Source organism: Rhea americana, unplaced genomic scaffold (assembly GCF_003343005.1).
Source record: "Rhea americana isolate MKP2758 unplaced genomic scaffold, rheAme1 scaffold_16, whole genome shotgun sequence".
In the NCBI taxonomy this organism is placed as follows: Eukaryota; Metazoa; Chordata; class Aves; order Rheiformes; family Rheidae; genus Rhea; species Rhea americana.
In genome coordinates, this window is record NW_028185705.1 from 5,756,727 (window position 1) to 5,778,841 (window position 22,115).

At 38.0% G+C, this 22,115-nt stretch overlaps 1 protein-coding gene across 1 annotated transcript in view; it reads left to right on the forward strand.

The window, feature by feature from the left end:
- The window catches only part of SUCLG2 (succinate-CoA ligase GDP-forming subunit beta), a 220,509-nt gene that overhangs the window by 16,327 nt on the left and 182,067 nt on the right, over window positions 1-22,115 (forward strand). The window contains exon 2 of the mRNA XM_085300009.1: window positions 15,008-15,261. Coding sequence (XP_085156135.1) covers window positions 15,008-15,261 — 254 coding nt within the window. The remainder of the gene's footprint in view (window positions 1-15,007; window positions 15,262-22,115) is intronic.

A 22,115-nucleotide genomic window follows, 5' to 3' on the forward strand; every position in this document is an offset into this window, starting at 1 on the left:
GGAGCAGTGCACCGTGTCACCATTCTTGGGCAGCTATTACACCTTGAAAGTATTTTTCTGAAGAAATTGGCAGAGATATGTAGGTGGAGACTTTCTAAAGAAACTAAGGGAAGCTGATAGTGAGTTTCATTCCTTTGTTTCTAAATTCACAAACTAATGTTCCAATGTAACTTTTTTAAAGGCTAAAGATTTTGCATTAAAAAAGTCCCCTTTGTAACTCTTTGTTAAACCACGAATACCAAAAAACAAAACAAAAYAACAACAACAACAACAAAAACCCCACCAGGCTGAAACACAGGTTTGCAGTTGCTCTGAATTCCTGGTACAGATCATTGCTTTTCACTCACTAAGAGTTTCAGAAAGTATTACACTCAACCAAAACACACAAAATTTCACAGTCTACTTAYATAATTTAAAATCCAGCAGTATATGATTATCCAGAGAGGCAAATGTTCTCATCATCTAAAATGTTAATACCTAAAAAGAGAAAAAGAAACACTTTGGGCTTTGATTTGATACACTTCATATCTTAATAGTCCACGAGAGAGAGGGCAAGCTTCCCTCACCACAGGAGATCTTGATCTCTCCTCTGGAAAAAAAAAGGAAATCACTTTTATTTGTAAATAAAACATTTCTTGCAGGCCACTGCTCTGCTTTAATCAAGTCAGAATTCCAGTAACCCAGTAGAAAAGATTTCTTTTTGTTTTTTTTTAAAAAAAGGAGTAGTGACCTGCCCTTCCAGATGATAAGTTTAAACTGTTCTTCAGAGATTTACCACTAAAAGCCGCTTTGAAGGCTGGAAGATGTGGCAAGAGCTGAACTTTGAATGTGTGTTTCTAGAAGATTTAGAGAATTAAGAGATTTTTAATCTGCTTAGCTTCAGAGATCTAAGTTAGGTGTCTTGAATGAAACCAAAGCTGCTAACTTTTTTTCGCCTGGCTATACAGGAAAGTTGGGCTTCCAACTTTTGGGGCTCTGAATTACATCTTTGAGATGCCCAGGGCTGCCTCAGGGGGATGATGTGAATGACCCTTTGCTACACAGTACAAAAATAGCATTTTGTAATACGACTTTGAAGGCAACTTGGCACAGACTGGTTTGAACTGACCGTACTGCGGCCACAGCAAGTAGCCAGCAGGCTGATTCTCAGTAGCACAGACAGTGCCACCCTAGGCTAAAATGCAGCTACTTTTAGGAGCATGGTTTTACCTGCATTCACCTCAGTGGCATCAGAGTCTGCAGTCTATTATATACTACATTTTTAAGCGTCACAGGCTCAGGGCAAATGCAACAAGTTAAAAGAGCCTTATTTGATAGAATCAAAAAGGACAGCTTCAACCTGTTTTTCAAAAGAAGAGCAGGGAAACTGTTCCAGCCAGASACAGTGCATATCACAGGATTTAAGAACTGCAGTCAAAGCAGCAAGTTTTCCAAAAGCCAGCATAACCTCTCCTACAGGAGCCACATCAAACCTCTCTGTGATGGAAACTCACAGGATGCTACTCAAGTCTTTGAGGATCCAAAGGTGGCAGAGGAAGGAAGAGGAACTTCAAAAGCAGGAGAAGACTGCCGCCACTGCGAAGTGCTGCTCTTGGAGCAGCCCTAAAATACCCGCCCCCCGGCAGGTCGCATTCCCCTACAGCCAGGGCCGAGGTCGGCCAGCAGCCTCTGCAGCTGCTGCGCAGCTCGAGCCCTCCGGCCAGAAGACGTGGTCCGGCAGGGGAGCCACCAGTTTCAGTGCTGATGGAGACATACATGTGGACCTTTCCCATAAATGACCAAACATGACCTAGCAATGCACTTTTAAAGATAATTTATAAGAAGACCAGGGAGGCTKGGCTTTKTAGACAATAGTCTRTTTTCAAATATCCACCATTTTGGAAAGGTACTAATTAAAATAATAAYAAAAAAGGCTAATTTCCCCTTTTCCCCATTAAAAATGCCACAAAATATTATCTTTTCACTGCAGTTTGCCTAATTGCTTAATGTGATTGATGTAGCTGACTGAACAAATGGTAAAGCAATGGAAAACAGACCATTATCTTTGTTGGCATATTTTGATTTCCTGTAAATATTTGGTTTAGATTTTATTCAGGCTCTTACACTGCAGAACATATTTTTCAACAGCAAAAAAACCATTTTTTACTAACAAAGGATTTGTCAGCAGAAATTTTACTCGTCTAAGGTAGGGAGAGGTACTGASTTAGCCAGATATTACAGTAAGCTATGTGAGAACATAAGCAAAAATCTAATTGCAAAATGAACACYGTTGGAGAGTGCAATTCCTCCTGTTCCCCATGGCTGAGGAGAAGTCACCTTTTTCATTTTGATTTGATGTTTTATCCACTATGTGAAATAGATAGTAAACTAAAACTTTACTTGTTGAACTGATCCTCAGTGACTAAACTTTACTGAACTACAAGATTCATTTTGTAAAGCAGTAGTTGTTTCTTCATAATTGTGCTGTGCTTCACTTAGGAAAAACACAGAGCACATAATGATAATATCACTACAGTGATAACAGGCATTTTTCTCACAAACTTTTATCGTGTCATTAAAAATATGTTGAATGATTGTTATTCAGAAATAAATTTTTGATAGAGTTATGCTATAAGAGTTAGAAGTTTTGTGGGGGAAATGGATATCCATATAGATAGACTTAATTATTGACTGAAAAAGATGCTTCTATCCTAGGAATATCAGCATCGTAGGAGATGGTGCAAAGTAAATGCATGTTCTCTCCCTGTTCACTGTGGCATTGCTTTAATTTCACAACTCAGTAGTCCAGGAATCACCTGAATTCTTAAAAAGAATTGAATAATTGATCCATAATAATTAATGGATGCACAGTGCAAGGCAATAGTAGCAGGATACTAGTTAATACAATAGTCAGCTATGGGGAATGAGGCTATGTACCTCATTAATTAATTATTTTATTAATTTTTATCAGATCAAGGTATTTTTAAGAGCAAAAGTCAGCTGAGAAAGGATGTCTTGTACATATGCCAATAGGCTACTTCTCACAGAAAATAATCCAAGAGGCTTGGTAAAGGCACACAAAGATGTACACGTCTGTTCAAATTCACTTCATGCCCACAATACCTATGAAGTATTCTTCGTAGGAATGAATAAAAGAGGTGACATTTTAATGTTGGACCATCAGCACATCACAGAAACACCCACAGGGCACCTAAAAAATTAGATAAGAGCAATCTCAGCATAGAGGCTTCTACCATGCTCTTATCTTTTGCCCTAAAGTTTGGCTTACACTGCCAAGAGAACAGAGCTCTTGTTGACTGACCTCTGAGCGTGCTGAAGAGACATGGTGCTGGGGTCAGTATTTATAAACCTGGAAATCAAAAGTCCCACTGAAGGAGCAGCTGTCTCTCAGGATGTCTGGGGTCCCATAAGCCCGGGAGCAGACTCACGAGCCAAATCCAAGGCAGAGAAAGCTCATGGGCTCATGGCACATCCCACAGTTGCTTGTTCAGATAAATGATAGAGAAAATTCTCCCACTTGTGATAATGACAAAGTTGTCCTTGCATGTATTAGAGCACAAATCAAGTTTAGCATAGCATAACACTCATAGTAACAAGAGCCTTCCTTGCTTCCCAGACTTGTGAAGAAGACACATATTCTTGCTTCTATCCTGCCCCACTCGTGTCCACAGTTGGCAAGATCCACTCAAAGGCTTCCTATACTCAGGATTTTCCTTGTCACCATGCTCAGGCCAGCATTATGCACCCATGTGCATATGAACTCCATGAATGTGTGCACTGTGTACACCATGAGTGAGAGCATATACTCTGCAATTAGTTCAGATCTAAAGGACTCAGGTAACCGTAACACCCAGCTTTCAGATATGAACAAATGGTACCTATAAATGCACAGAAACTATAAGGTAATCCTCTAATATGAGTTTATTTCTGTAAGACTTTCAAATGTAAAAATGATAGAGAGTATGAATCCATTGGGCTGTTGAACAAGAGAAACAGATTGAACAACCTGTTTTTTCCAAGTACCTTTAGCTCTTAATTGACTTTTAGCAAATGACGTGTATAGAAATCTCTATAGTTAGGTTATCGGTTACATCTACATTACTTGTTTTTTAACATCAGCTACTGACCTGATGGCTATACTTTAGCCTCCAGTTGATCTAATCTCCTATTTCAGTAGGACTAAAAGTTTCCTAAGCAGAGACAGCTCCCAGAGAGCTGAATTGCAGTCCTCATATCCTCAAAGTCACTGAACTCTACCTGAATAACTGCTATAGACTTTGGAGATCAACCAAAAATGTGTAATCGTGGCAAGTCACTGAGTTAAATTAAAAGGGCTCCACTAGAGATAGGAGCAGACTAACAACAAGAAGGGTCCAGTCCAGCTTTAAGCACYGTGACTCTCTAGAAGTCTCAAGCTGTCAGCAATTTGCGGAACGGGGTTCTGAAATAAAGAATCAATTTCCCATGTACAGCAGATGGAACTAAATGACAGAATGCAGACAAATATAAAGAACTAAAAAAGCATATAAACATCTATTTGRAGCAAATAAATCACCATGTTCCTAAGGCACCCAAGGACAGGTTCTGAAAGGTGCCTCCCACCAGAAGGTGCTGACTGGCATTAGCAAGCTCYTCCTGAGTTCATGCTGTGTCCCTAAGAGCAATGCATGATAGCTGCTAGGCACTTGCCAAGCTTCTCTGTAAGAGCTATGTGCTTCAATACTTCTAAGAAACCTGGCCTGTAGTCATGAGTGTTAGGATAACATGTAATAACAGTAAGAGTTTCAGGCAGGCTTTTCTGTTCATTATCTGTGAATAAAGTTGGATCATGTACAAGTAACACATGAAAACTATTCTGAAATGRGTTGGTGAACACGTCAGCTGGAACACATTAGGATTAATGTTAGGGRACTTACCACAGATCTACAGTGCTGGGGTTCCCAGTTAATCTGAAGAATAATACCAGGACAGCAAACAAAGGTACTTCATGCATGTTCCTAGTCTAAAAGCCTGTATCAAATTTCATCTCCAGACATTCTGAAAATTGGTATGCCACAGTTAGATTTTTTCCTATTGCTTCATACTTCTTGTTGATGCTAAAATTCAACATTAAATGGAAACAAAATGTAATCTAACTTCAAAACGGATCTGCCTTATTTAAAAGAATGTGCCAGCAGTTGTCCATTCAACTGAAGCATAAAGATGCAAAGTAATTAACATAAACACAAGTATCATCTGCATTATGGAGATGGATTCCTGTCAGGTGTGTGTACACTGTTTCAGCATGGATAGCCAGATGCTCTAGTCATTCTTTTAAAGGACCTAGAACATTTATAATGATTAATCACATTTCTAAAGCAGTAATGTATGCTACCATCTGTTTAATTAAATCTCATGCTTCCAGACATACGCCAGTCAGCTCACCGGGGTCAAAACATGCATTCCCCCCTTTATACCAGGGAAAAACCGGTTTACAGCATTGTATTTTTTTATTTAGCTCTTCTGATTTTAGGTACTAATCATTAACAGAGACATGTCTAACAGTATGACAGGAGACACAAAATTGTTTTAAAATCTTGCCTTCTCTATAATGACTCTATAATTTGTAAGCACTCATCACTTTACCTGAGCCTAGCTGTAGGTATCCTACTCTAAAGTGAACAAAAGGACCAGAAACTCAACGGGCTATGAAACAACTAAACTGCTTGAGAAGTATTTGCTCATTTCTTCATACACCTCAGCTCATGTGCCCAGACAGAGGCTTCTGCTTCACTCGGTATAAAAAAGAGTTTTGATGGGGTTGCRTGCATCACCTGATCCTGTCCATTGCACGAGATTTCACTGTGTTTTGGTTTCTATTCTATATCTCTAAACCCAATTCCTTCTACTGCTTAAGCTCTTAGTTAAAACATACAAAAAAAAAAGCAGCTCTAGGGATTTTGAGGATTATTTTCTGCTCCTTTCATTTTGTAGAGATATCTTAAATCCAGATACGTCGATATGTTTAATTGAAACTACTGAAGTATATTACTATGCTTTGTATTTCAGGTTAAACTTAAAACATCTAGAGTCAAACAGAACTGCATTGTATTAGCATTGCTACTGTTTTATGTAAGAGTTGCTGAACTGATGGAGTCTTATATGATGCAAGATCTCAGGAGCCTTCCAAAAATCATGTAAACTTGTATCTCGCTTTGGAGGAGTACAAGGGAAATGATATTTTTTTTCTAAAGCAATTCTTTCTTTCAATTATATCTGATCCTAGAGTACACATCAGGTTTCTTATACAGAATAGTTGCTGAGTGTTTTATACACAAAAACAGGAACTATTTCAATACCGTAAGTTTGCTGTCAAGATAAATCTGTTTCTTACCCAGATAACATTCTCATAAACCAGCTTAGTTGCCTGAAGGAATACCATTGCATTTACTTGCATTTAGGAACTTTACAGCTGGTTTATGTTAGAGTTAAATTAAACAGATTTATTACTTACATTGCGTCATACGTGCTGGTGGTCCATATGGTGGCAGTAGCCATGCTTGAGGGTAGAATTGTCATACTATTCAGTGCTTGGCAATTTTGTTAGAGTTAAACCCTTTTTGAATTTTGCTTATCTTGGTCAGATATGGGAAGCTATTTCTTTTCCTGTATCTCTTCAATTTCTATTTGATGATGTAAGGAGAATGGAATTTCCTATAGGAGATCAGATCTTTCCATCCAGCAACGGCGACCTTCAGAAAACAACTGCAGGGAGCAGTCTTGGAACAATCTGAACAAACACTAACCTTCTCCCTGGCTCCATCACTAGGTACTTAATACAGACATTGCTTATAATTTCTGCTGCATGAATCTTGTGGAAGATTCCTTCTGCATATGGAAATGAACTATTATGTAATTGTCCTTAGTGTGACTTTTAGAAATATTTTTAAGTGAGATTTTCAGCCATCTGAAATATCTGTGAGACTGAACTAATCCTCAGTTAGACCTTCACACCCTATTCTGATGTCTGCGATTACTTTTCAACATGCAGTAGCTACATCAGCTCCAGGATGGCAGGAGAACATATTTTAATTCCAAACTCTGCAGTTTGAATCTGTACTGGGGGCAGAATGTGAAAGATCTCATGAAAGCTCTGAAGCCAGAGGTCCTGAAAATCATCCTGAAATGCACACCGCATAGAGAAGGCAGTAGTGTTCATTGTTGCAAGTATTGCCACTACCAGTTTCACTCTTTTCTGTGATTTGAAATTTAACACTGCGGCAAACTTTAGAGCCTTGGCAAGGGCATGCATTCACCTAATCCTTGCTGTCTGAGGAGATGATTCTTCACAGCAGCAGAAAGCTCCTATGTATTTTGGACACTGAATGCGTAGAAGAGTCTAGAAACTAGCAGATTATAGAGATTAATGGATCTAAATGCCAAAAAGAAGGAGCCTATTCAAATGTAGCTGGATCTGGTCTCCCCTACAGGCTCCGGTTTTGCTTGATTGTTTCCAAAGTGGACATCCACTACCATTAGATAGTCTTACAGAAACAAGTAGTCTGGACTGAGATCTAGTAACCACTACTCTGTTGTTTTGCARATTTTCCTTTACATACTTTAAGGTGTTCTTCTTAAAAGGTGTATCTTCTGTTACATATATCTCAATAACAGAAAGATAACCACAAACACATTTTTCTGCAGCGGTTAATTTTTCAAAGAGGTCATCAGCCACCCAAGTATCACTAGCTAAAACAAATGCACACAACTAATAGTGTGTTCACAAAACTTGGACTTGAAAATTGCCTGTGCCAAAATGTGAGAASTTACATGTGTTATGATCTAGTCTCTAATAGACTGTCTCTGACAGACAAGGATAGAATAGAAGCATCACTCTTACTTTCCACCGGAGCATCGAGGGCTAGTGATTATCTGAGCTGAACTGCAGGATGAGACAGAACACAGCCCAGTATGCGATGGCAACGTTCACAAATCAGGCCCCAAATAATAAGCACGTACTTTTTATAGTGGATTTCAGAAACATTGCAAACACTGAAGTCAGCATGAAAAAAAATCATTTTTGACTTCTGTGGAGCCAAGATTTCACCTTGTATATCCAGTCAGTCTAAAGTTTATATCTCTCATATAACTACTGTAGTTGGGCATTCTGACCATAAACAATAACCAGTAGAGACATATATTAAATGAAATCAAACAGATTCATCATAATATGAAAGTTTGGAATATTACTGGGCTTTAGTCTCCCTGACACATCTGAGCTGGCATCTTATTCCGTTTCTTCTTGAACAGATGGTGACATTACAGTCACCACAAACATTGAAGAAAAATGCAAGGAAAAAATAAATACTCCTTTACACACAGAATTACAGTTTTTATGTGATGAAAAACCTGTTTAATGCAGTCTAACATTGCACTTTGAAGCTTGTTCATATTTAAAAAATCATAAATCCCAGCCAGAGTGCACAGTTTGAAAGCCTAATAATCTAAATTTTAATGAGTTATTGGAATCAAGTAAAGGTAAAATCCCTAAAAATTGAGCTAAATGAATTAAGTTTTCACCCTTCCTCCCCTAATATTTAGTGATTTTTTGATTCCTCCTATAATGAGAGATTAAAATAGCTTCTTGTTTTAGTGGAGGAGACTAAAGCCAGACCATCTCAGTATCCTAAAGTCTATGCTGGAAAGAGACACTGAAGCAAGAAAATCTCTGCATGATTCTCCTCAGTAATGAAGATTCACAGATGTAGAATACTCTAAAAGGGAACTGACTATAACCATGATCTGAAAAAGATCTTTTATGGATTATAAATTTGGATATATGTCTTCATGGATGCCCAAATTCCCCAAGCGTCCATGCAAATTGCGGGACTGTGCCCCATACAGCAGGATGGGTTGTATTTTGCTTGGCCAAGAGGCCAGTGACACAGCTTTTCATCCCATCTTCCTGATGGCAGATGTTGTCATCACTGTGGGGATAACTGGACAGCTTGTGAAGAAATGTCTGACCCAGAAGTTTGTTTGGTCTATTAGGTAACCAGAGATTGGTTCACTTAATGCTCTGATTTGGGAATGGAGGAGCTGTTCAGGTGTCCCTGCCATTGGGATGAAAAACATATGTCGAATAGGTTAAGGCAAAGAGCTGGAAGCTTTAAGTGCATTTGCAATCCAATTTTAATCCCCAGATGACTGTTGAAGCTCCTACAGATTGTATTTTGGGCTCRTACACATACAGATCTGCAACTGTTGCCCCATTCAGTGAAAAAACTTCAGGTTGGCAGCTGCAGTTTAGCTKAACTGCCCTGAAGCTGACCAAATGTTTGCTTTTCTCAACAGATAAATCCAGCTGGATTTAGCCATCTGCTGATATTACTGTCCTCATGTGTCCCTCAGCTGGGCAGGTAGACTTGCTTAGCTGTTAGAGCTTAAACACATTTAGTCACAGGCCCACAGTCAAATATAGTTACAGGTAGTGATTTTAAATGCTCTGTGGTACAGGTCCCGAAGGAAATGATTCAACATACAAAATCTCCTGTAATACAAGACAGCAATTCTGCTCTGTAACCCATCAAGAGTGAGTCATGCAGATAAATTAATTGTAGTATCTTTCCGATTAAGAATTCTTCAAAACAGTGATCAACAKATATACAAATACATAATAGGGAATTATTAGGGAGCAGAAGTATATGAAATAAACTCTTCTGGGCTGAAATGCAATAATRCAATGGGGTTAGGTTTAGCTCAGTTGGTTAAAGTGTGGTGCTACTAATGCCAAGGTCATGGGTTCAATCCCCGCAGGAGCTACACTGAGGGTTGGACAAGATGATCTCTAGAGGTCCCTTCCAACCTTACCATTCTATGACTCTTCTATGAATAAGAAAAAACAGAGCTAAATCATTACAGCATCAGATTAAAATATACAGCTGATCAGGTGATGGCCAGAAAAAATAGAGGCTGTACAAAATAAAGCCTCGTTTATTACTGTTCTACATTGCTTTTGCCTTGCAATACCGGTTTAAAACAATTTCTAGCACAGAGCTCTTTACCATTGCAAGGATTATCTGACTTCCACATGATTCTTGTTGCTCAGTTAGGTATGTTTCAGAGAGATGTGGCTCATAAACATAGTGATTGGTCATATTTKGGGGATTGCTTTTATATAAAATTCACTGCTAACGTGATTACATTCTGATCATTTGCTAAAGGGAAGTCTAAGTTACCCAGTAAAAGTACAGCGTGCTAATGGTTCAAGGCTCCAAGGGAGGTTGTAGTAGGTCTTGGGCCTGGAGGGGATTAGATGTATTTACCAGCTTTGGAACATTTTCAAGCTTCAAACTGAAGGCTGTTGGAAAGATTCCTAAAAGCATCTGGAACTTATAACAATATTTTCAAAAGGTTTGTTGTAGTTCATGATCCTCGGGTGATTTCCAAAGAACCTGGGCAATTTTAGTTATTAGAAAGTTATGCAAAATTCAGTAGCTGAAATTCAGTTCCCTTGAACTGTACACTTAAAAATCTGCAGAAAGAGTCAAAGGAGCATGAACTTGACATACAACAAAATTGAGAGAAGTCCATATAAGACCTGTAAGCTATTATCATTTGCTATGTGTCTCATACAAGCCTTGTTTCAYTAGAGTAAGTTCGGCATCAACAGTATCCGAACTCTCAAGCCATATTCACCTCCCTTCTTAGGTGACTTTTCATCAAGACTTTCCATGGGATGCATCATACTGAACTTGTAACAAATAACAGGAGAGATCCCTACATAATAACCCACCTTAAAACCTCCTAGGCAAAATCTGGGAACCAATAGAACTGCAGTTGCTCAGCAGTTTGCAGGACACAGTCTAAAGTTATCACAAGCTGTGGTATCTTATTTGAGTTTCACGTGGCTGGATAACAATCATGCCTATTTCATGTTATAAAAAGATACCACTTAAGAGTGATTTTTATGTAGTTAGGAACAATTTAGATAGACAGTGGGGCAGGATAGATTGGTGCAAATTACATGGAGGATCAGCTGAGAGAAACTAGTCAGTAACCTCTACTTAACATCATTTTTTCCGAAAGAGAGGAAACTCAAGAGTAAATATAAAGGGAGAAAACCTGAATATCAAGCAACAGACTTTCATGTTACCAGATATTCTGCATGAATAGTGATGGAAAACTGGGATGGAAGGCAGCGCTATATTTACAGTCAGTTTTTCAGAAACACTCACTTATATTGAGACTGTATTTCTGAATTCCTAGAATGTAAAACAAAATGACGTATTCTGATGGTATAATCTGATCTCTATCTCCTTGACTGTTACACATCACCCACTCACCCCTAGCTGCAGGGTACTGAAGCAAAGTTCTGCTCTAAATAATCAGYCTTCTGACTGCAATTGCTGGTACGCTTTCCAAGGGTTAATCATATGASTACATGCAAACAGGTACCTACAGAACACCCAGAATTTATGCACAGATAAAATAAAATGCCAGGAAATGCACCTAAACTTGATATATGCTTCTTCACTTATATCTGTGGCTCTGGTATTTCCCTATGTGGGCAAGATTGAGAATTTCTCTCTTATCCCATCTGAAGTATGTCAATGTGTGATAAAAATCCTCCTCCAGATTAACGTCTTAGATATTTCGCTTGTACTGCCCTTTCTGTTCTTGAAAAAAGCATGCTTAGTACTGAAAGAAACACTGCTCTCTTCCTACAATTAGTAAAGCAAGCTCCCCAATCATTTGTAAGCTGCAGGGACTAGGTGTGTTATACATCACTCTACTACTTCACTGGGAGGATGGATTAGACAGAGAGGTAAGAAAGTCTTTGAAGCACGGTTAATTTACAGAGGCCTTCCTATTACAATATCAACTAGCTGTTATCCAGAAAGATAAGTGTGGGTCTCACTTTATTTTTGATGCAAGAATGACTGTAGCAGTGGAAACTGTGGTTATTTGAGCTACTATATCTCTATCTGTCTTTGCAAGCAGAGAGGTCATGACACTGTACCTCTTCAAGCCATTCTGCAGGAATAGGGCACATATTTTGCAGTACCAGATGATTTTGACAGTGTAAGTTCCTCTGCGCAGAGAGATCAGGAGGTGACACACTTCCTTTGCATGTCAGATGCCTGGGCTCTTTTCAAATTCAGCTCACATAATGTCCACTCTTTCTGTATTCAGTCCTAGCACCCCAACCTGCCATACTTCATCTTTCATTTCTTCAYTGCTCCTGTGAGCTACAATTGGCCACTTGCTTATTCAAACTTTGAGTATTATGGAGGAGCAATGAATTCACCAGAAATTGTAGATTTTTTTTTGCTGTGCAGTGTTCAAATATCTGGTTGATAGTTCTGCAAAACATCTGCTTTAGAATTCCCSCTCTCTGCTCTCCAGTTCAAGGTAGATTTTCACAAATGCTGCACCAAAGCATCTAATTTCCACTCCTCTGGCTTACCTGCCACATCTCCTCTACAGAAAACACCGAAGATGCTGCTGCTGTAGAACTCCACTTTACTTTTCAGAGTCATCTTTCTGTACCTTTAGATCTCTGATAGCTGTCAGAATGCATTGCTGTTTTGCCTGACATTTGCATGGATCTTCCATCAAATACTGCTTTCGACTGCAACCCAGGTGTCCAGATAAGTGAAATTCTCCCTTTTTTCAGCTCTTCTCCTGCAAACATTACTCTGCTGTCTCTCTGTATTCCTCCCACCTTCATCAGCTTTGATTTGAAACTACATACACACAGGCTATATACAGAAACACAAAGATGCTATAGAAACACCTGAAGAAATCTAGGCACCTCTCAAAGCAGAATCGCTCAAAGTCAGACTAGGAAATATGATGCCTTCTTTACTGCTGCTGTTTAATGTATCACTGTCAATGTCACCACTGGATATGCCTGTTCTAAAAGATGGAGATGCTGAATTTCTTAGATATAACATTGTCCCAGAAATGCCATCACTTAGGTTTCACAAATGATACAAAACTGTAGCAAACTGGTGAATGTGCAAAAAAAATCATTTGAGTTTCCTTTTTAAAGATGAGTGACATTTTAACACTTACAACTTTAGAAAAAGACCATGCATCTGCCTCTACTCTCTACCAAATGAATTATCTACTCTTYGCAAGAGCTGGAAAATAACTACAGCAACATGAGATCAGTATAAATTGATGAACTGTAAACRATATTCTTCATTCTCATTTATTTAGGAAATTTCTTCTGTCTTGCACTTATCAACACCTAGTAATGAATCAAGGAGACAAGAGATACCCATTCTACCCCTCTTCCAACTCTCTACRTTTTTGTTAACTCTTTGTGTTAACCAAACTGTTTAGGGCATGGGTTATTACATACAGTTTCGCAAGAATGAAAAAATTAAAAATTCAGATATCTATCTAGATCCAAGGAGTCTCTATTTGTCTGGATGAAATAGGATTGTCATATCTGAACTTTACAACCCGTTCTGAAGGGCGGACAACCAGACTAACTAAACATAAATAACAAAATATTAGGCCAAATATCAGAACATTTCCTTTTGATTCCAAAAGGACTATACTTACTTAGGTAGCAAGACACAAGCACGTATGTAGCAAGATCACAGCATGATCWGTTCCGGGGAAAGTGGGTGCCTGCACAAGTTAGAGCTGCTATTGCAGCCCTGCAGGGCCTAGAGGTGGCCCTGCTGATGCTGTCAGAATGGTTAACTGGATGGTAACCAGACAGTTCCAGCTCTCTCTAACTTTGTTTGCCGTGTGTGCATCTGTGGACCACACTTCAAGGCAGATAATGTTCTYCAGGTACTTATGTTTCTCAGGATAAAATAGCTAATTTTCTACCATAAGATCTACATTCACTTAATCATCTGAAWAATGTTTTTCTAGGTATGGTTCAATATACAATACACTCTTGGTCATGCAGTCAGTCTTGTTTTAGGGTTCACAGGTTTCTTTCTATATGTAATATCTTTATAACTACTTGTTGTGAACATCTATCTAATCACAGCTATTAATAGCTATTTAAACTTGATTCTTTTCATGCTGCAAGAATATGATGCAGAAATTTTCAGACTTTTACTCTAAATAATATCTAAATCTCAGATAAGTTTATTGTTATACAACCAGAATACACACCAGAAGGGTTTGTAAGTCTCACAAAATATTGTGTATGTTCAACGCAAAGTCAAACACTATTGGAGTCAGCTGGAAAAACATCAGACTTTAGTAACTGGATATAACCTACTTGTCCTCTATTTCGGGTATTAAGCTAGAACTCTCTTCCAAGATTTTAGTTAAAGCTGAAATGTTTTAACTTTACATCTGAGCATAGACTATTTTATTACTGCTGAGTCATTCCAATGAATTTTTCTGAAATGCCTTGGGATAGTCTTTGCATGGATGATACAAAATAAATTACTAGATATTCAGTAGCAGAGAAAACCTGGCATGGAACAAGTTGATTTTATTTGTCATACTCAGTTGAAATAACAACCCTGAAACACATAAGCTTCACATTCCTTATTTAAAAACCTATGCCCCTTTAGAATTAAAGGGGGAGAATCACATAAACAAGAGATACTTTTGAGGATCATATGTTTGCAGGATATTGGTCCTGATTCCATCTAGGATACTCTGAGAAGGCTGGAGTTGAGAAGAAGAGAGCAAGAGCAAAGGAGAGCACTCAGAAGTGGGGAGATGGAAAGAGGTCACAGAAATGCTTTAAACTGTTTTTTAAATTAGAGAGAAGAGGAAATACAAATTCTGAAGCAGGCTTAGAACAAAGCGAAGTGGTACTTCATGCAACAGGCATGTGATCTGTAAAACCTCTTGTCAAAGGGTGCTGTGGGTACTAGAAGCTTACAGTAGTCCAAGGGAACACTGGAAAGTTTGTGGAATAAAAATCCATTCAGGTTTACTAAAAACTTAGTCCCTATACTAAGAACGGAGGGAGTATGGAAARATTCTAGAAAGAAGATTCACACATGCCTTTCTTTTACTCCTTCTTTTACTCCAGGCATCAGTTTTGGACAACCGTCAAGAGAGCGTATTGGCCTAGACGGACCTTTAGTTTGATTCACTATGGCCATTCTTATGCAGAGCTGGGCGATGCAGAACTGGAGCAAAGTGATAAATGTGGGCCAAGAAATAGCTGTGAAGGAAAATCTCGCTATTCTGCTCTCCTGTTGGAAGAGAGTGTAGATAGATCCCCATATCTACCTTGCCCAACAGAACATACAGTGGAGAATGAGGCAGATGCTCTTGAAAGAAGTGATATTTTAGAGTCTGCAAAGTTTTTCCACTAACAAATGGCAAGCTCTCACTGAAACACATCTGTGCCTTGCTCCTGGTGAAATTTCACTGTGCTCACATAGAAAAGCTGTCTTTGCTGGCAATAGTAGCAGCATTTTCTTTTAGAATAAATTCCTGGATTCTTTGCAAACATCTCTAGCTTTGCATGCAAATACTAACAAAAGCAAAAGTGGGTCATTTTGCTGAGTTCAAATCCAGTAAAAGAGGGAGTGACATTTGAAAACAGAATGTAAGAAACTGAGGACTGATAAGACAAAAGAATTTTTGCAAATACGCTAAGAAATGCAGTCTGAAATTATCCATGAAGCACAGAGGATAAAAAAAAAAAGAGCTATAAATATATAATAATACAAATACATAAATACAAGCATATTTGATTTTGAAGTTTTCAGATACAAAAATGAACCTTCTCTTCTCAGTCCATTGCAGGATGGTTTTTTTTTTTTTCATAGTGAAATTATTTTGTTTTTTCCCTTAAAACATATTGCAATTTATTTCCTCAAAAAAGCCAGCATTTCAGCACAATGACATTAGCTCTGTGAAGACACAAGACTTATTTCAGCGGAGAAGTGTTCTGATATACAGGAACTAATCAGAGCATTTTCTCCAGCCAGCATCTTTCTTCTCATTGCTGGTGACCAAAGACAATTGCTGAGACATGACTATGGCAGAACTACCTGCTAGTGTGTATTATCTCTTCAGAAATAAATTAGTAAATGCTGTAAGAATAAGCGATAGGGAACACTAGGGAAAACAGCCGCTGGCAGAAAACAGTACCCACAACCCACAGGAGTCACCCTAAATGCCACACAAACTGATTTCTACTGCGAACAGCTCCAGACAGAAAGGCTAGCAGGGAAAGACTGCAGGGTGACCCAAGGGTCTGCTCTTAAACGCATTCAGAAAGAAAGCTATACGTGTCATTCATTCCTTAGCACGGTCTTCAAGTTGCTGCAAGTGTTGAGTATTTCAACCAGTGGTTTAAGGTATGGCCTATCTTCTGGCAGACTGAACAGGTTCATGCAGAGCGTTCTACAGTTGATTAAATTAGTGCCATTTACAAATGAGTTTTATTTGTTTAGGGACATTCCTTAGCACCATACTCTTTGAGTAATATCTTTGACCTCGAAGTGACAGTTTGCCTCATCTGCAGGTCCTTAATTGCTGTCCATAGAACCAGCATTAATTAGGTAAGTGAAGAAAAGAAAAGAATAAGCTGTTCACTCAATTTAAATACATCCTTTTATTCTAATGGCATAGTATTTCTTGCTTCATGGGATTTTTTTTTTACATTTCTGTGTGATATTTCTTTTTATTGACTGGTTGCATGAACTTTTAAAAAAATGAATTAAGTTGTCATAGCATCATATTCTTACTGCAGTGAACATCCCACGGAGTCAGCYGATATGTCTGCATATTATAAAGAGAGAATAAGATTAATTTGAAGGAGGAGCAGAGGGCTGTTCACAATATTGACATCATCATGCTCCTAAGAAGTGTAAAGGTTGCCCTAGCTGTTCGAACTGTCTTGCCTGACTTACGTGTTTCAGACAAAGAGTGGGTTGGTTTACTGAAGAGTGTTAATAACACATGCCACATCTTACCAGAGTCAGTCAAGCTGACAACTTCTGTAGTCTGAAAAAATGGTCAGGGCAGAATTTAGCTTCAAAGAGCACACTCCACCATTCAGAACAGGCTCCAGTAATTCTAAGATCCGTCTTGCTGCACAGGCACACTCAACGAAGAGTACTTTTAACTTCTCTTGTCCTTCAAAACCCTATACATTTCTACCCCTACACTGAAGTGGGACTTGACTTAAAAAGCAGTTTTTAGGAGTGACAGATTTAAATCCAAACCAAAATAACAGCAACAAGAAGAAAGAAAAACATCACATTGGGTTTATGAGGGAGAAAAATCAGATGACATTTTTACATGCAAATGATGAATGTCAGTGGGAAAGAATTCAGTGTGATGAATGTGCCCTGTTTCCTCTCTATTAAGTAAGTTCCTGTGATGCATTTGCTTATCCTAGCCCTAAATTTCCATAGTAAATTACAAAAGCTTTTTCATGCAAACATGCTGCAGCTGTACAGTGGACACAGAGCACAAGGCCACTACTGACTGACCCATCAATCAGAAGTAACTGATGGATCTTTTTCCTAACAAGGCTTGAGAAGACAGCTGAAAAGAAGAAAGACTCCTCTATTTATTTTTTGCACTCTGGGATTTTATTATTACTACTAGTACTTCTGATATTTTAGGAAGAACAGAGTCTATTACGCAGACTGAGTCCATGTACAATACAAAGTCTCCAAGTAGTTACTCCAGCAGAGGTTTCCCACAGTGCCACAGGCCTAGACTACACTAGGAAGTTGAGCTTGGTCTCACTGTGTCTTGCAGGCCTGAAAAAAATCACATATTTCAAGAAAATCCCCCCCAAAGTCGCTCCAGGCTTAGTTTATATTATCAGCAGCTATGCCAACAGGGAAAACTGCCATCTCCAAAATAGCACCATAGCACAGAGACCTTTGTAGTTACACGTCATAATCTGTTCTCATTTAAATTATTTAGCTAAAAGATTAAATAGAGAGGGGAAAAATTAAAATTTCTCACTTTCATAGGCAACCGATTCTATCCCAATTTTTAACACTCAGAAACTAACAACCAAAGTCACCATCTCATAGTCCTCAAACACAGAATTTTCGCTAAAACCAAAGAAGATTTTTGTCAAGAAAGACGGTAATACTAGACCAACAACACCGAACATTATTTTCAGGAGGAGAAGCAAAATGAAAACAAAATGAATGAATTATAAATACTCATCTTGAAAGAACAATAAAGTATAAAGAAGACAGTGTAGAAAACAAAAGTTTAGATTTCTGATGGAGAAAACGTTCGTTACAATGGTTTTGAACCTGTATGCCTTAATTTGAAGACTAGGAAAACTTTTCCCACCACCATAGTACGCTCCTTGATTAGAAAAAAAAAAGGAGGAAACAAAGAATGACAGCCAATTTCCAGTGCTTTTTGGCTATTTCATATCAAACAGTGTGATGAATGTAGCAATATCACTTTTGGCTATAGCACAAAAAATACTATTCTCTACAGACACTACAGCATAAAACAAAAATGCTTTTATTACTAGTACCAATGATGTGACATGCCTGATAAACGCCACTTTAAGACTCCTTTGGGTCCCAGCATCCCTTCACACTTATTATCAAGTTACTAATAGATTCTGTGGGTTTGACTGGCCATCATTTAGGAGTGTCATTTACTCTAAAATGACAGAAAAGTAAAATGTTCTTAAACGTTCAATTTTTCTCTTTTCCCTGACTGAGTGACTAATGACTAAGAATAATAACTTTTATTCATGTTGTCTAGGTGATGAAATGGCCATTGTGAAATGATGAATATCAAGTAAAGATGTTTTCATTTAACATAGGCAGGAGAAAAAAACCACAAACCTTTAAGTCTTAAAAATATGAAACAGGGCAGGCAGATATTCAAGCATTCACATCTCTTGTACGACAACCCAGTCTGTTTCTCTTTATTATTAGTTTTTCTTTAGGGGCACAGAAGCATTGATAACCACAGGGTCAGACATGTTATGGATTAAATTCTTATTTGCGTGATGATACTTTCTAAGGGCCTCCACTCAGATCAACACCCATTTATTCTAAGTAACGTACGGACATATCATAAAGGKTAACTCCTGTGGCAGAGTCTAAAACTTACATAGATTAGAAAGGTGAAAAATCACAGAAGAAAGAGATGGATAGAAGGAGAAGATGATTGTGCAGAAGATTCATGGCAGATCTTTTAATAGATTATATTTAGATTAGAGATGATACTTAGATTGCAAATACCTTGGCAGACACACTGTCTTTGCAAATCATATCTCCACAATAYCCAGCAGAAGACAATCTTCTCCCACAGATGGTTTCTATGGTATGGTATAAAGTATCAACAGAGAAAAAGACAGAAACCGTATTTTAATGAAAATTTAATTAATTGGAGTTGAGTGTCTAATTCTTTTAAGCCACRTAAAGAAACCAGCACAAATTCTTGCCTGTATTAAAGAATTTGATCTCATTCTGACAAAGACTCAATAAGTAACTCCATATTAACTAACTCAGCATGGTCAGAAAGGGTGGCCACTGGGACTTAATCTCTTTTGGAAAGAATAAAAGATTAATTAATAATATTTACTTTTAAGGAACAGATTTGTCTTTCTGTTTATTTTAGAAAAACAGAAAACTTCAGTTCAMATTATTGTGTTTTTTACTCATGCAAAATCCACCAAGTACAATGCTTTAAGATTTTGTTAATCTTTTTTTGCTATCTTTCTCCAAGTTAGCTTAGATTGTTCAGTTCAGTGAGTTTATTTGTAGGCAAAAGGCACAAAATAACACCTGATTAATACTGTGTCAGTACGAACATGGTAGCATAAGCATATTCTCAGATTATTTTTACAGCAAGTTATATTTCATGGCCTTAGTGAGGTTGCTTAAGATTTGACATGCCAACAATTCCAATAATTTTAGTGGAGTTATTACTGATTTGCATGAATTATGTCCTGATTCAGTTTCATTGACCTCAGTATTGATTTTCACCTAGATGAGYCCAGCCATCCAAATCTTCAGCTTTCTAATTCTGCATGGCAGTTAAAATGTCACTAGATAGCCCAGATCTGCCAAATCAGGATTAACTGAGCTAAATTTGAGCAAATGTCTCTAGTTGCTCTCCTTGAGATGGAGAAATTTCATCAGAAAGGGGGCCTGAAAACCTTATGGTGTGGTGGATGAACAGCCACCACATCGACTGACTCACCAGGCAGACCAAACAGGAGACTCTGAGAGATAAAAGCGTTCATTGCTACAGGCTCAGCAGTCAGCTCTACAGCTTCTGCAATAACATTGCCACAGCCTCTGAGTCACTCTGAGGGGACTCCCACTGCTACAGCGGCTCCTRTTCATTAGACAGACTTTGAAATGTCAGCTTATGGTCATTCACTGGTCATTTTTGGCCTTAACAAATCCATCTAACGAGTTACTTGGCAAAGAAAGGAAGAAAGTGAACTTTCAGTGATCAGAAAGTGATCAGAAAGATCACAACATGCTGCTCTGGCTGTATTGCAGGCTGTGTAATGTAAACGCTATCAAATAAACACTCCCAGATATTTTCCTACTCTCTGATTATAGCCCTAGAAATGCTCAATAATGTTCAACAAATGTACGAAAACAGCATATGTCAATCCAGCATTTCCTTCAAACTGTTCTATTTTGAGTTCCTGGTTTGTTCAATTAACACTGCTATAGCTGACTCACTCTTGATACATCTGATCTGCTTGGAGAGAACAGAAGGAGTTTTCATTAGCACTGAAAATCTATAGTTAAGCAAGTTTATAGCAGTGAAACACACAGGTGAAAATCAGATGAAAAGACCACAGGTCTGATGCTCTATTCTTCCTCAAAACGGTGGGCAAAAGGCAYGTTACCATGATTGATATTAAGGATAAGTAAGGTCTGTGACTCTCTTCTCTTAGAAGAGGCAGAAAAGAACAGAGGCAAAAAATGCCTTTGCAACAGATTTCATTAGTAATSAGTGTTGCATGCAAACACTGGCAAGGGGGATAAAACTATCTTTTTTCTTTTTTTGGTGGGAGTTTTTCATATGCACTTCTCTGTTCTCTTTCCCCTTTGTGTATTAGCAGGGATTAGTCATTTAACAGAAAAGGATAGCAGAGCCAAAGAAGTCCAACAGAGTCCAACAAAGCCCAACAGAAAAGGCTTAGGAGGAGCTGGGAGTGGTGGTCCTACATAAGCAAACGTATATAATTTACCTCTTTCACAACCTCTTCTCAAATCCGTTGTCATCAAACAAGACACTAGTCTTATCTATCTTCCCTTGTTGCTCAGGTGAAGGCAGGTGCTATGTGGATATATTTTATAGGTGTTTTGAAATTATTTTCTAAATAAAAATCAAGTTCTGTGAGCTGTAATATGCAAATATAAATAAGGAATGTGTCTGGTTAAATACAGTAAGAAAAAGGCACATCACTAATKTAAAGAAACATTCCTGGCTCAAGGCAGAAAGGTAAGACATTTTTTAAAATAAAAGTTAACATTAATGAGCAACTCTAAGATGGATTCATATTAAAGTTACCCTGAAAAGAATTTAGAAACAGGTATATTAAAGTGTTCATTTTAAATTGTTATGATTTTTTGTCTGAGGAATAAGTTGTCTTAAAGGCTCTATTTTCTAAMACAGCACAGTTTTCACTTTATGGAATATTTTGCATTATATTTTAATTAAAGTTATAATTACAGAACTAAATATAATTAGCTTCTTTCTTCAAAAGAAATTGGAAGTGAACTTACTTTATTAAATTTTCAATTTGTTTCCTGCAGTGTTACATAGTTTATTCTAATTAATTGAATGAGATCTCATAAATATTTTATCAACATAGGGATGTGATTAACAGCTCGAGTTTTCTGTGGTTTTCTTTTTTCTCTCCAGCTTTCTTCTCTGCATTGCCAATCCTGCCAATCCCCCAGTTTTCATATGCATTCTCCTGCCTTCAGAGACAACGTAAACATGGGAGCCGTGCCAGAGTCCCCCTAAATGTTGCATTTGAGCAGGCTTGGCCTTACGTAGCCATTTTTAACTTCTCTTTGGGAAGGTTTGTTATTTAAGGGAGCCCTCATCTAACACAGACCATAGAAGTAACACCGATTTTTTATATGATTTATGACTTCCCCACTGAATAGCTTCCTGCAGAATCTTCCTTGCTCTCAGTGTGTGTGTTT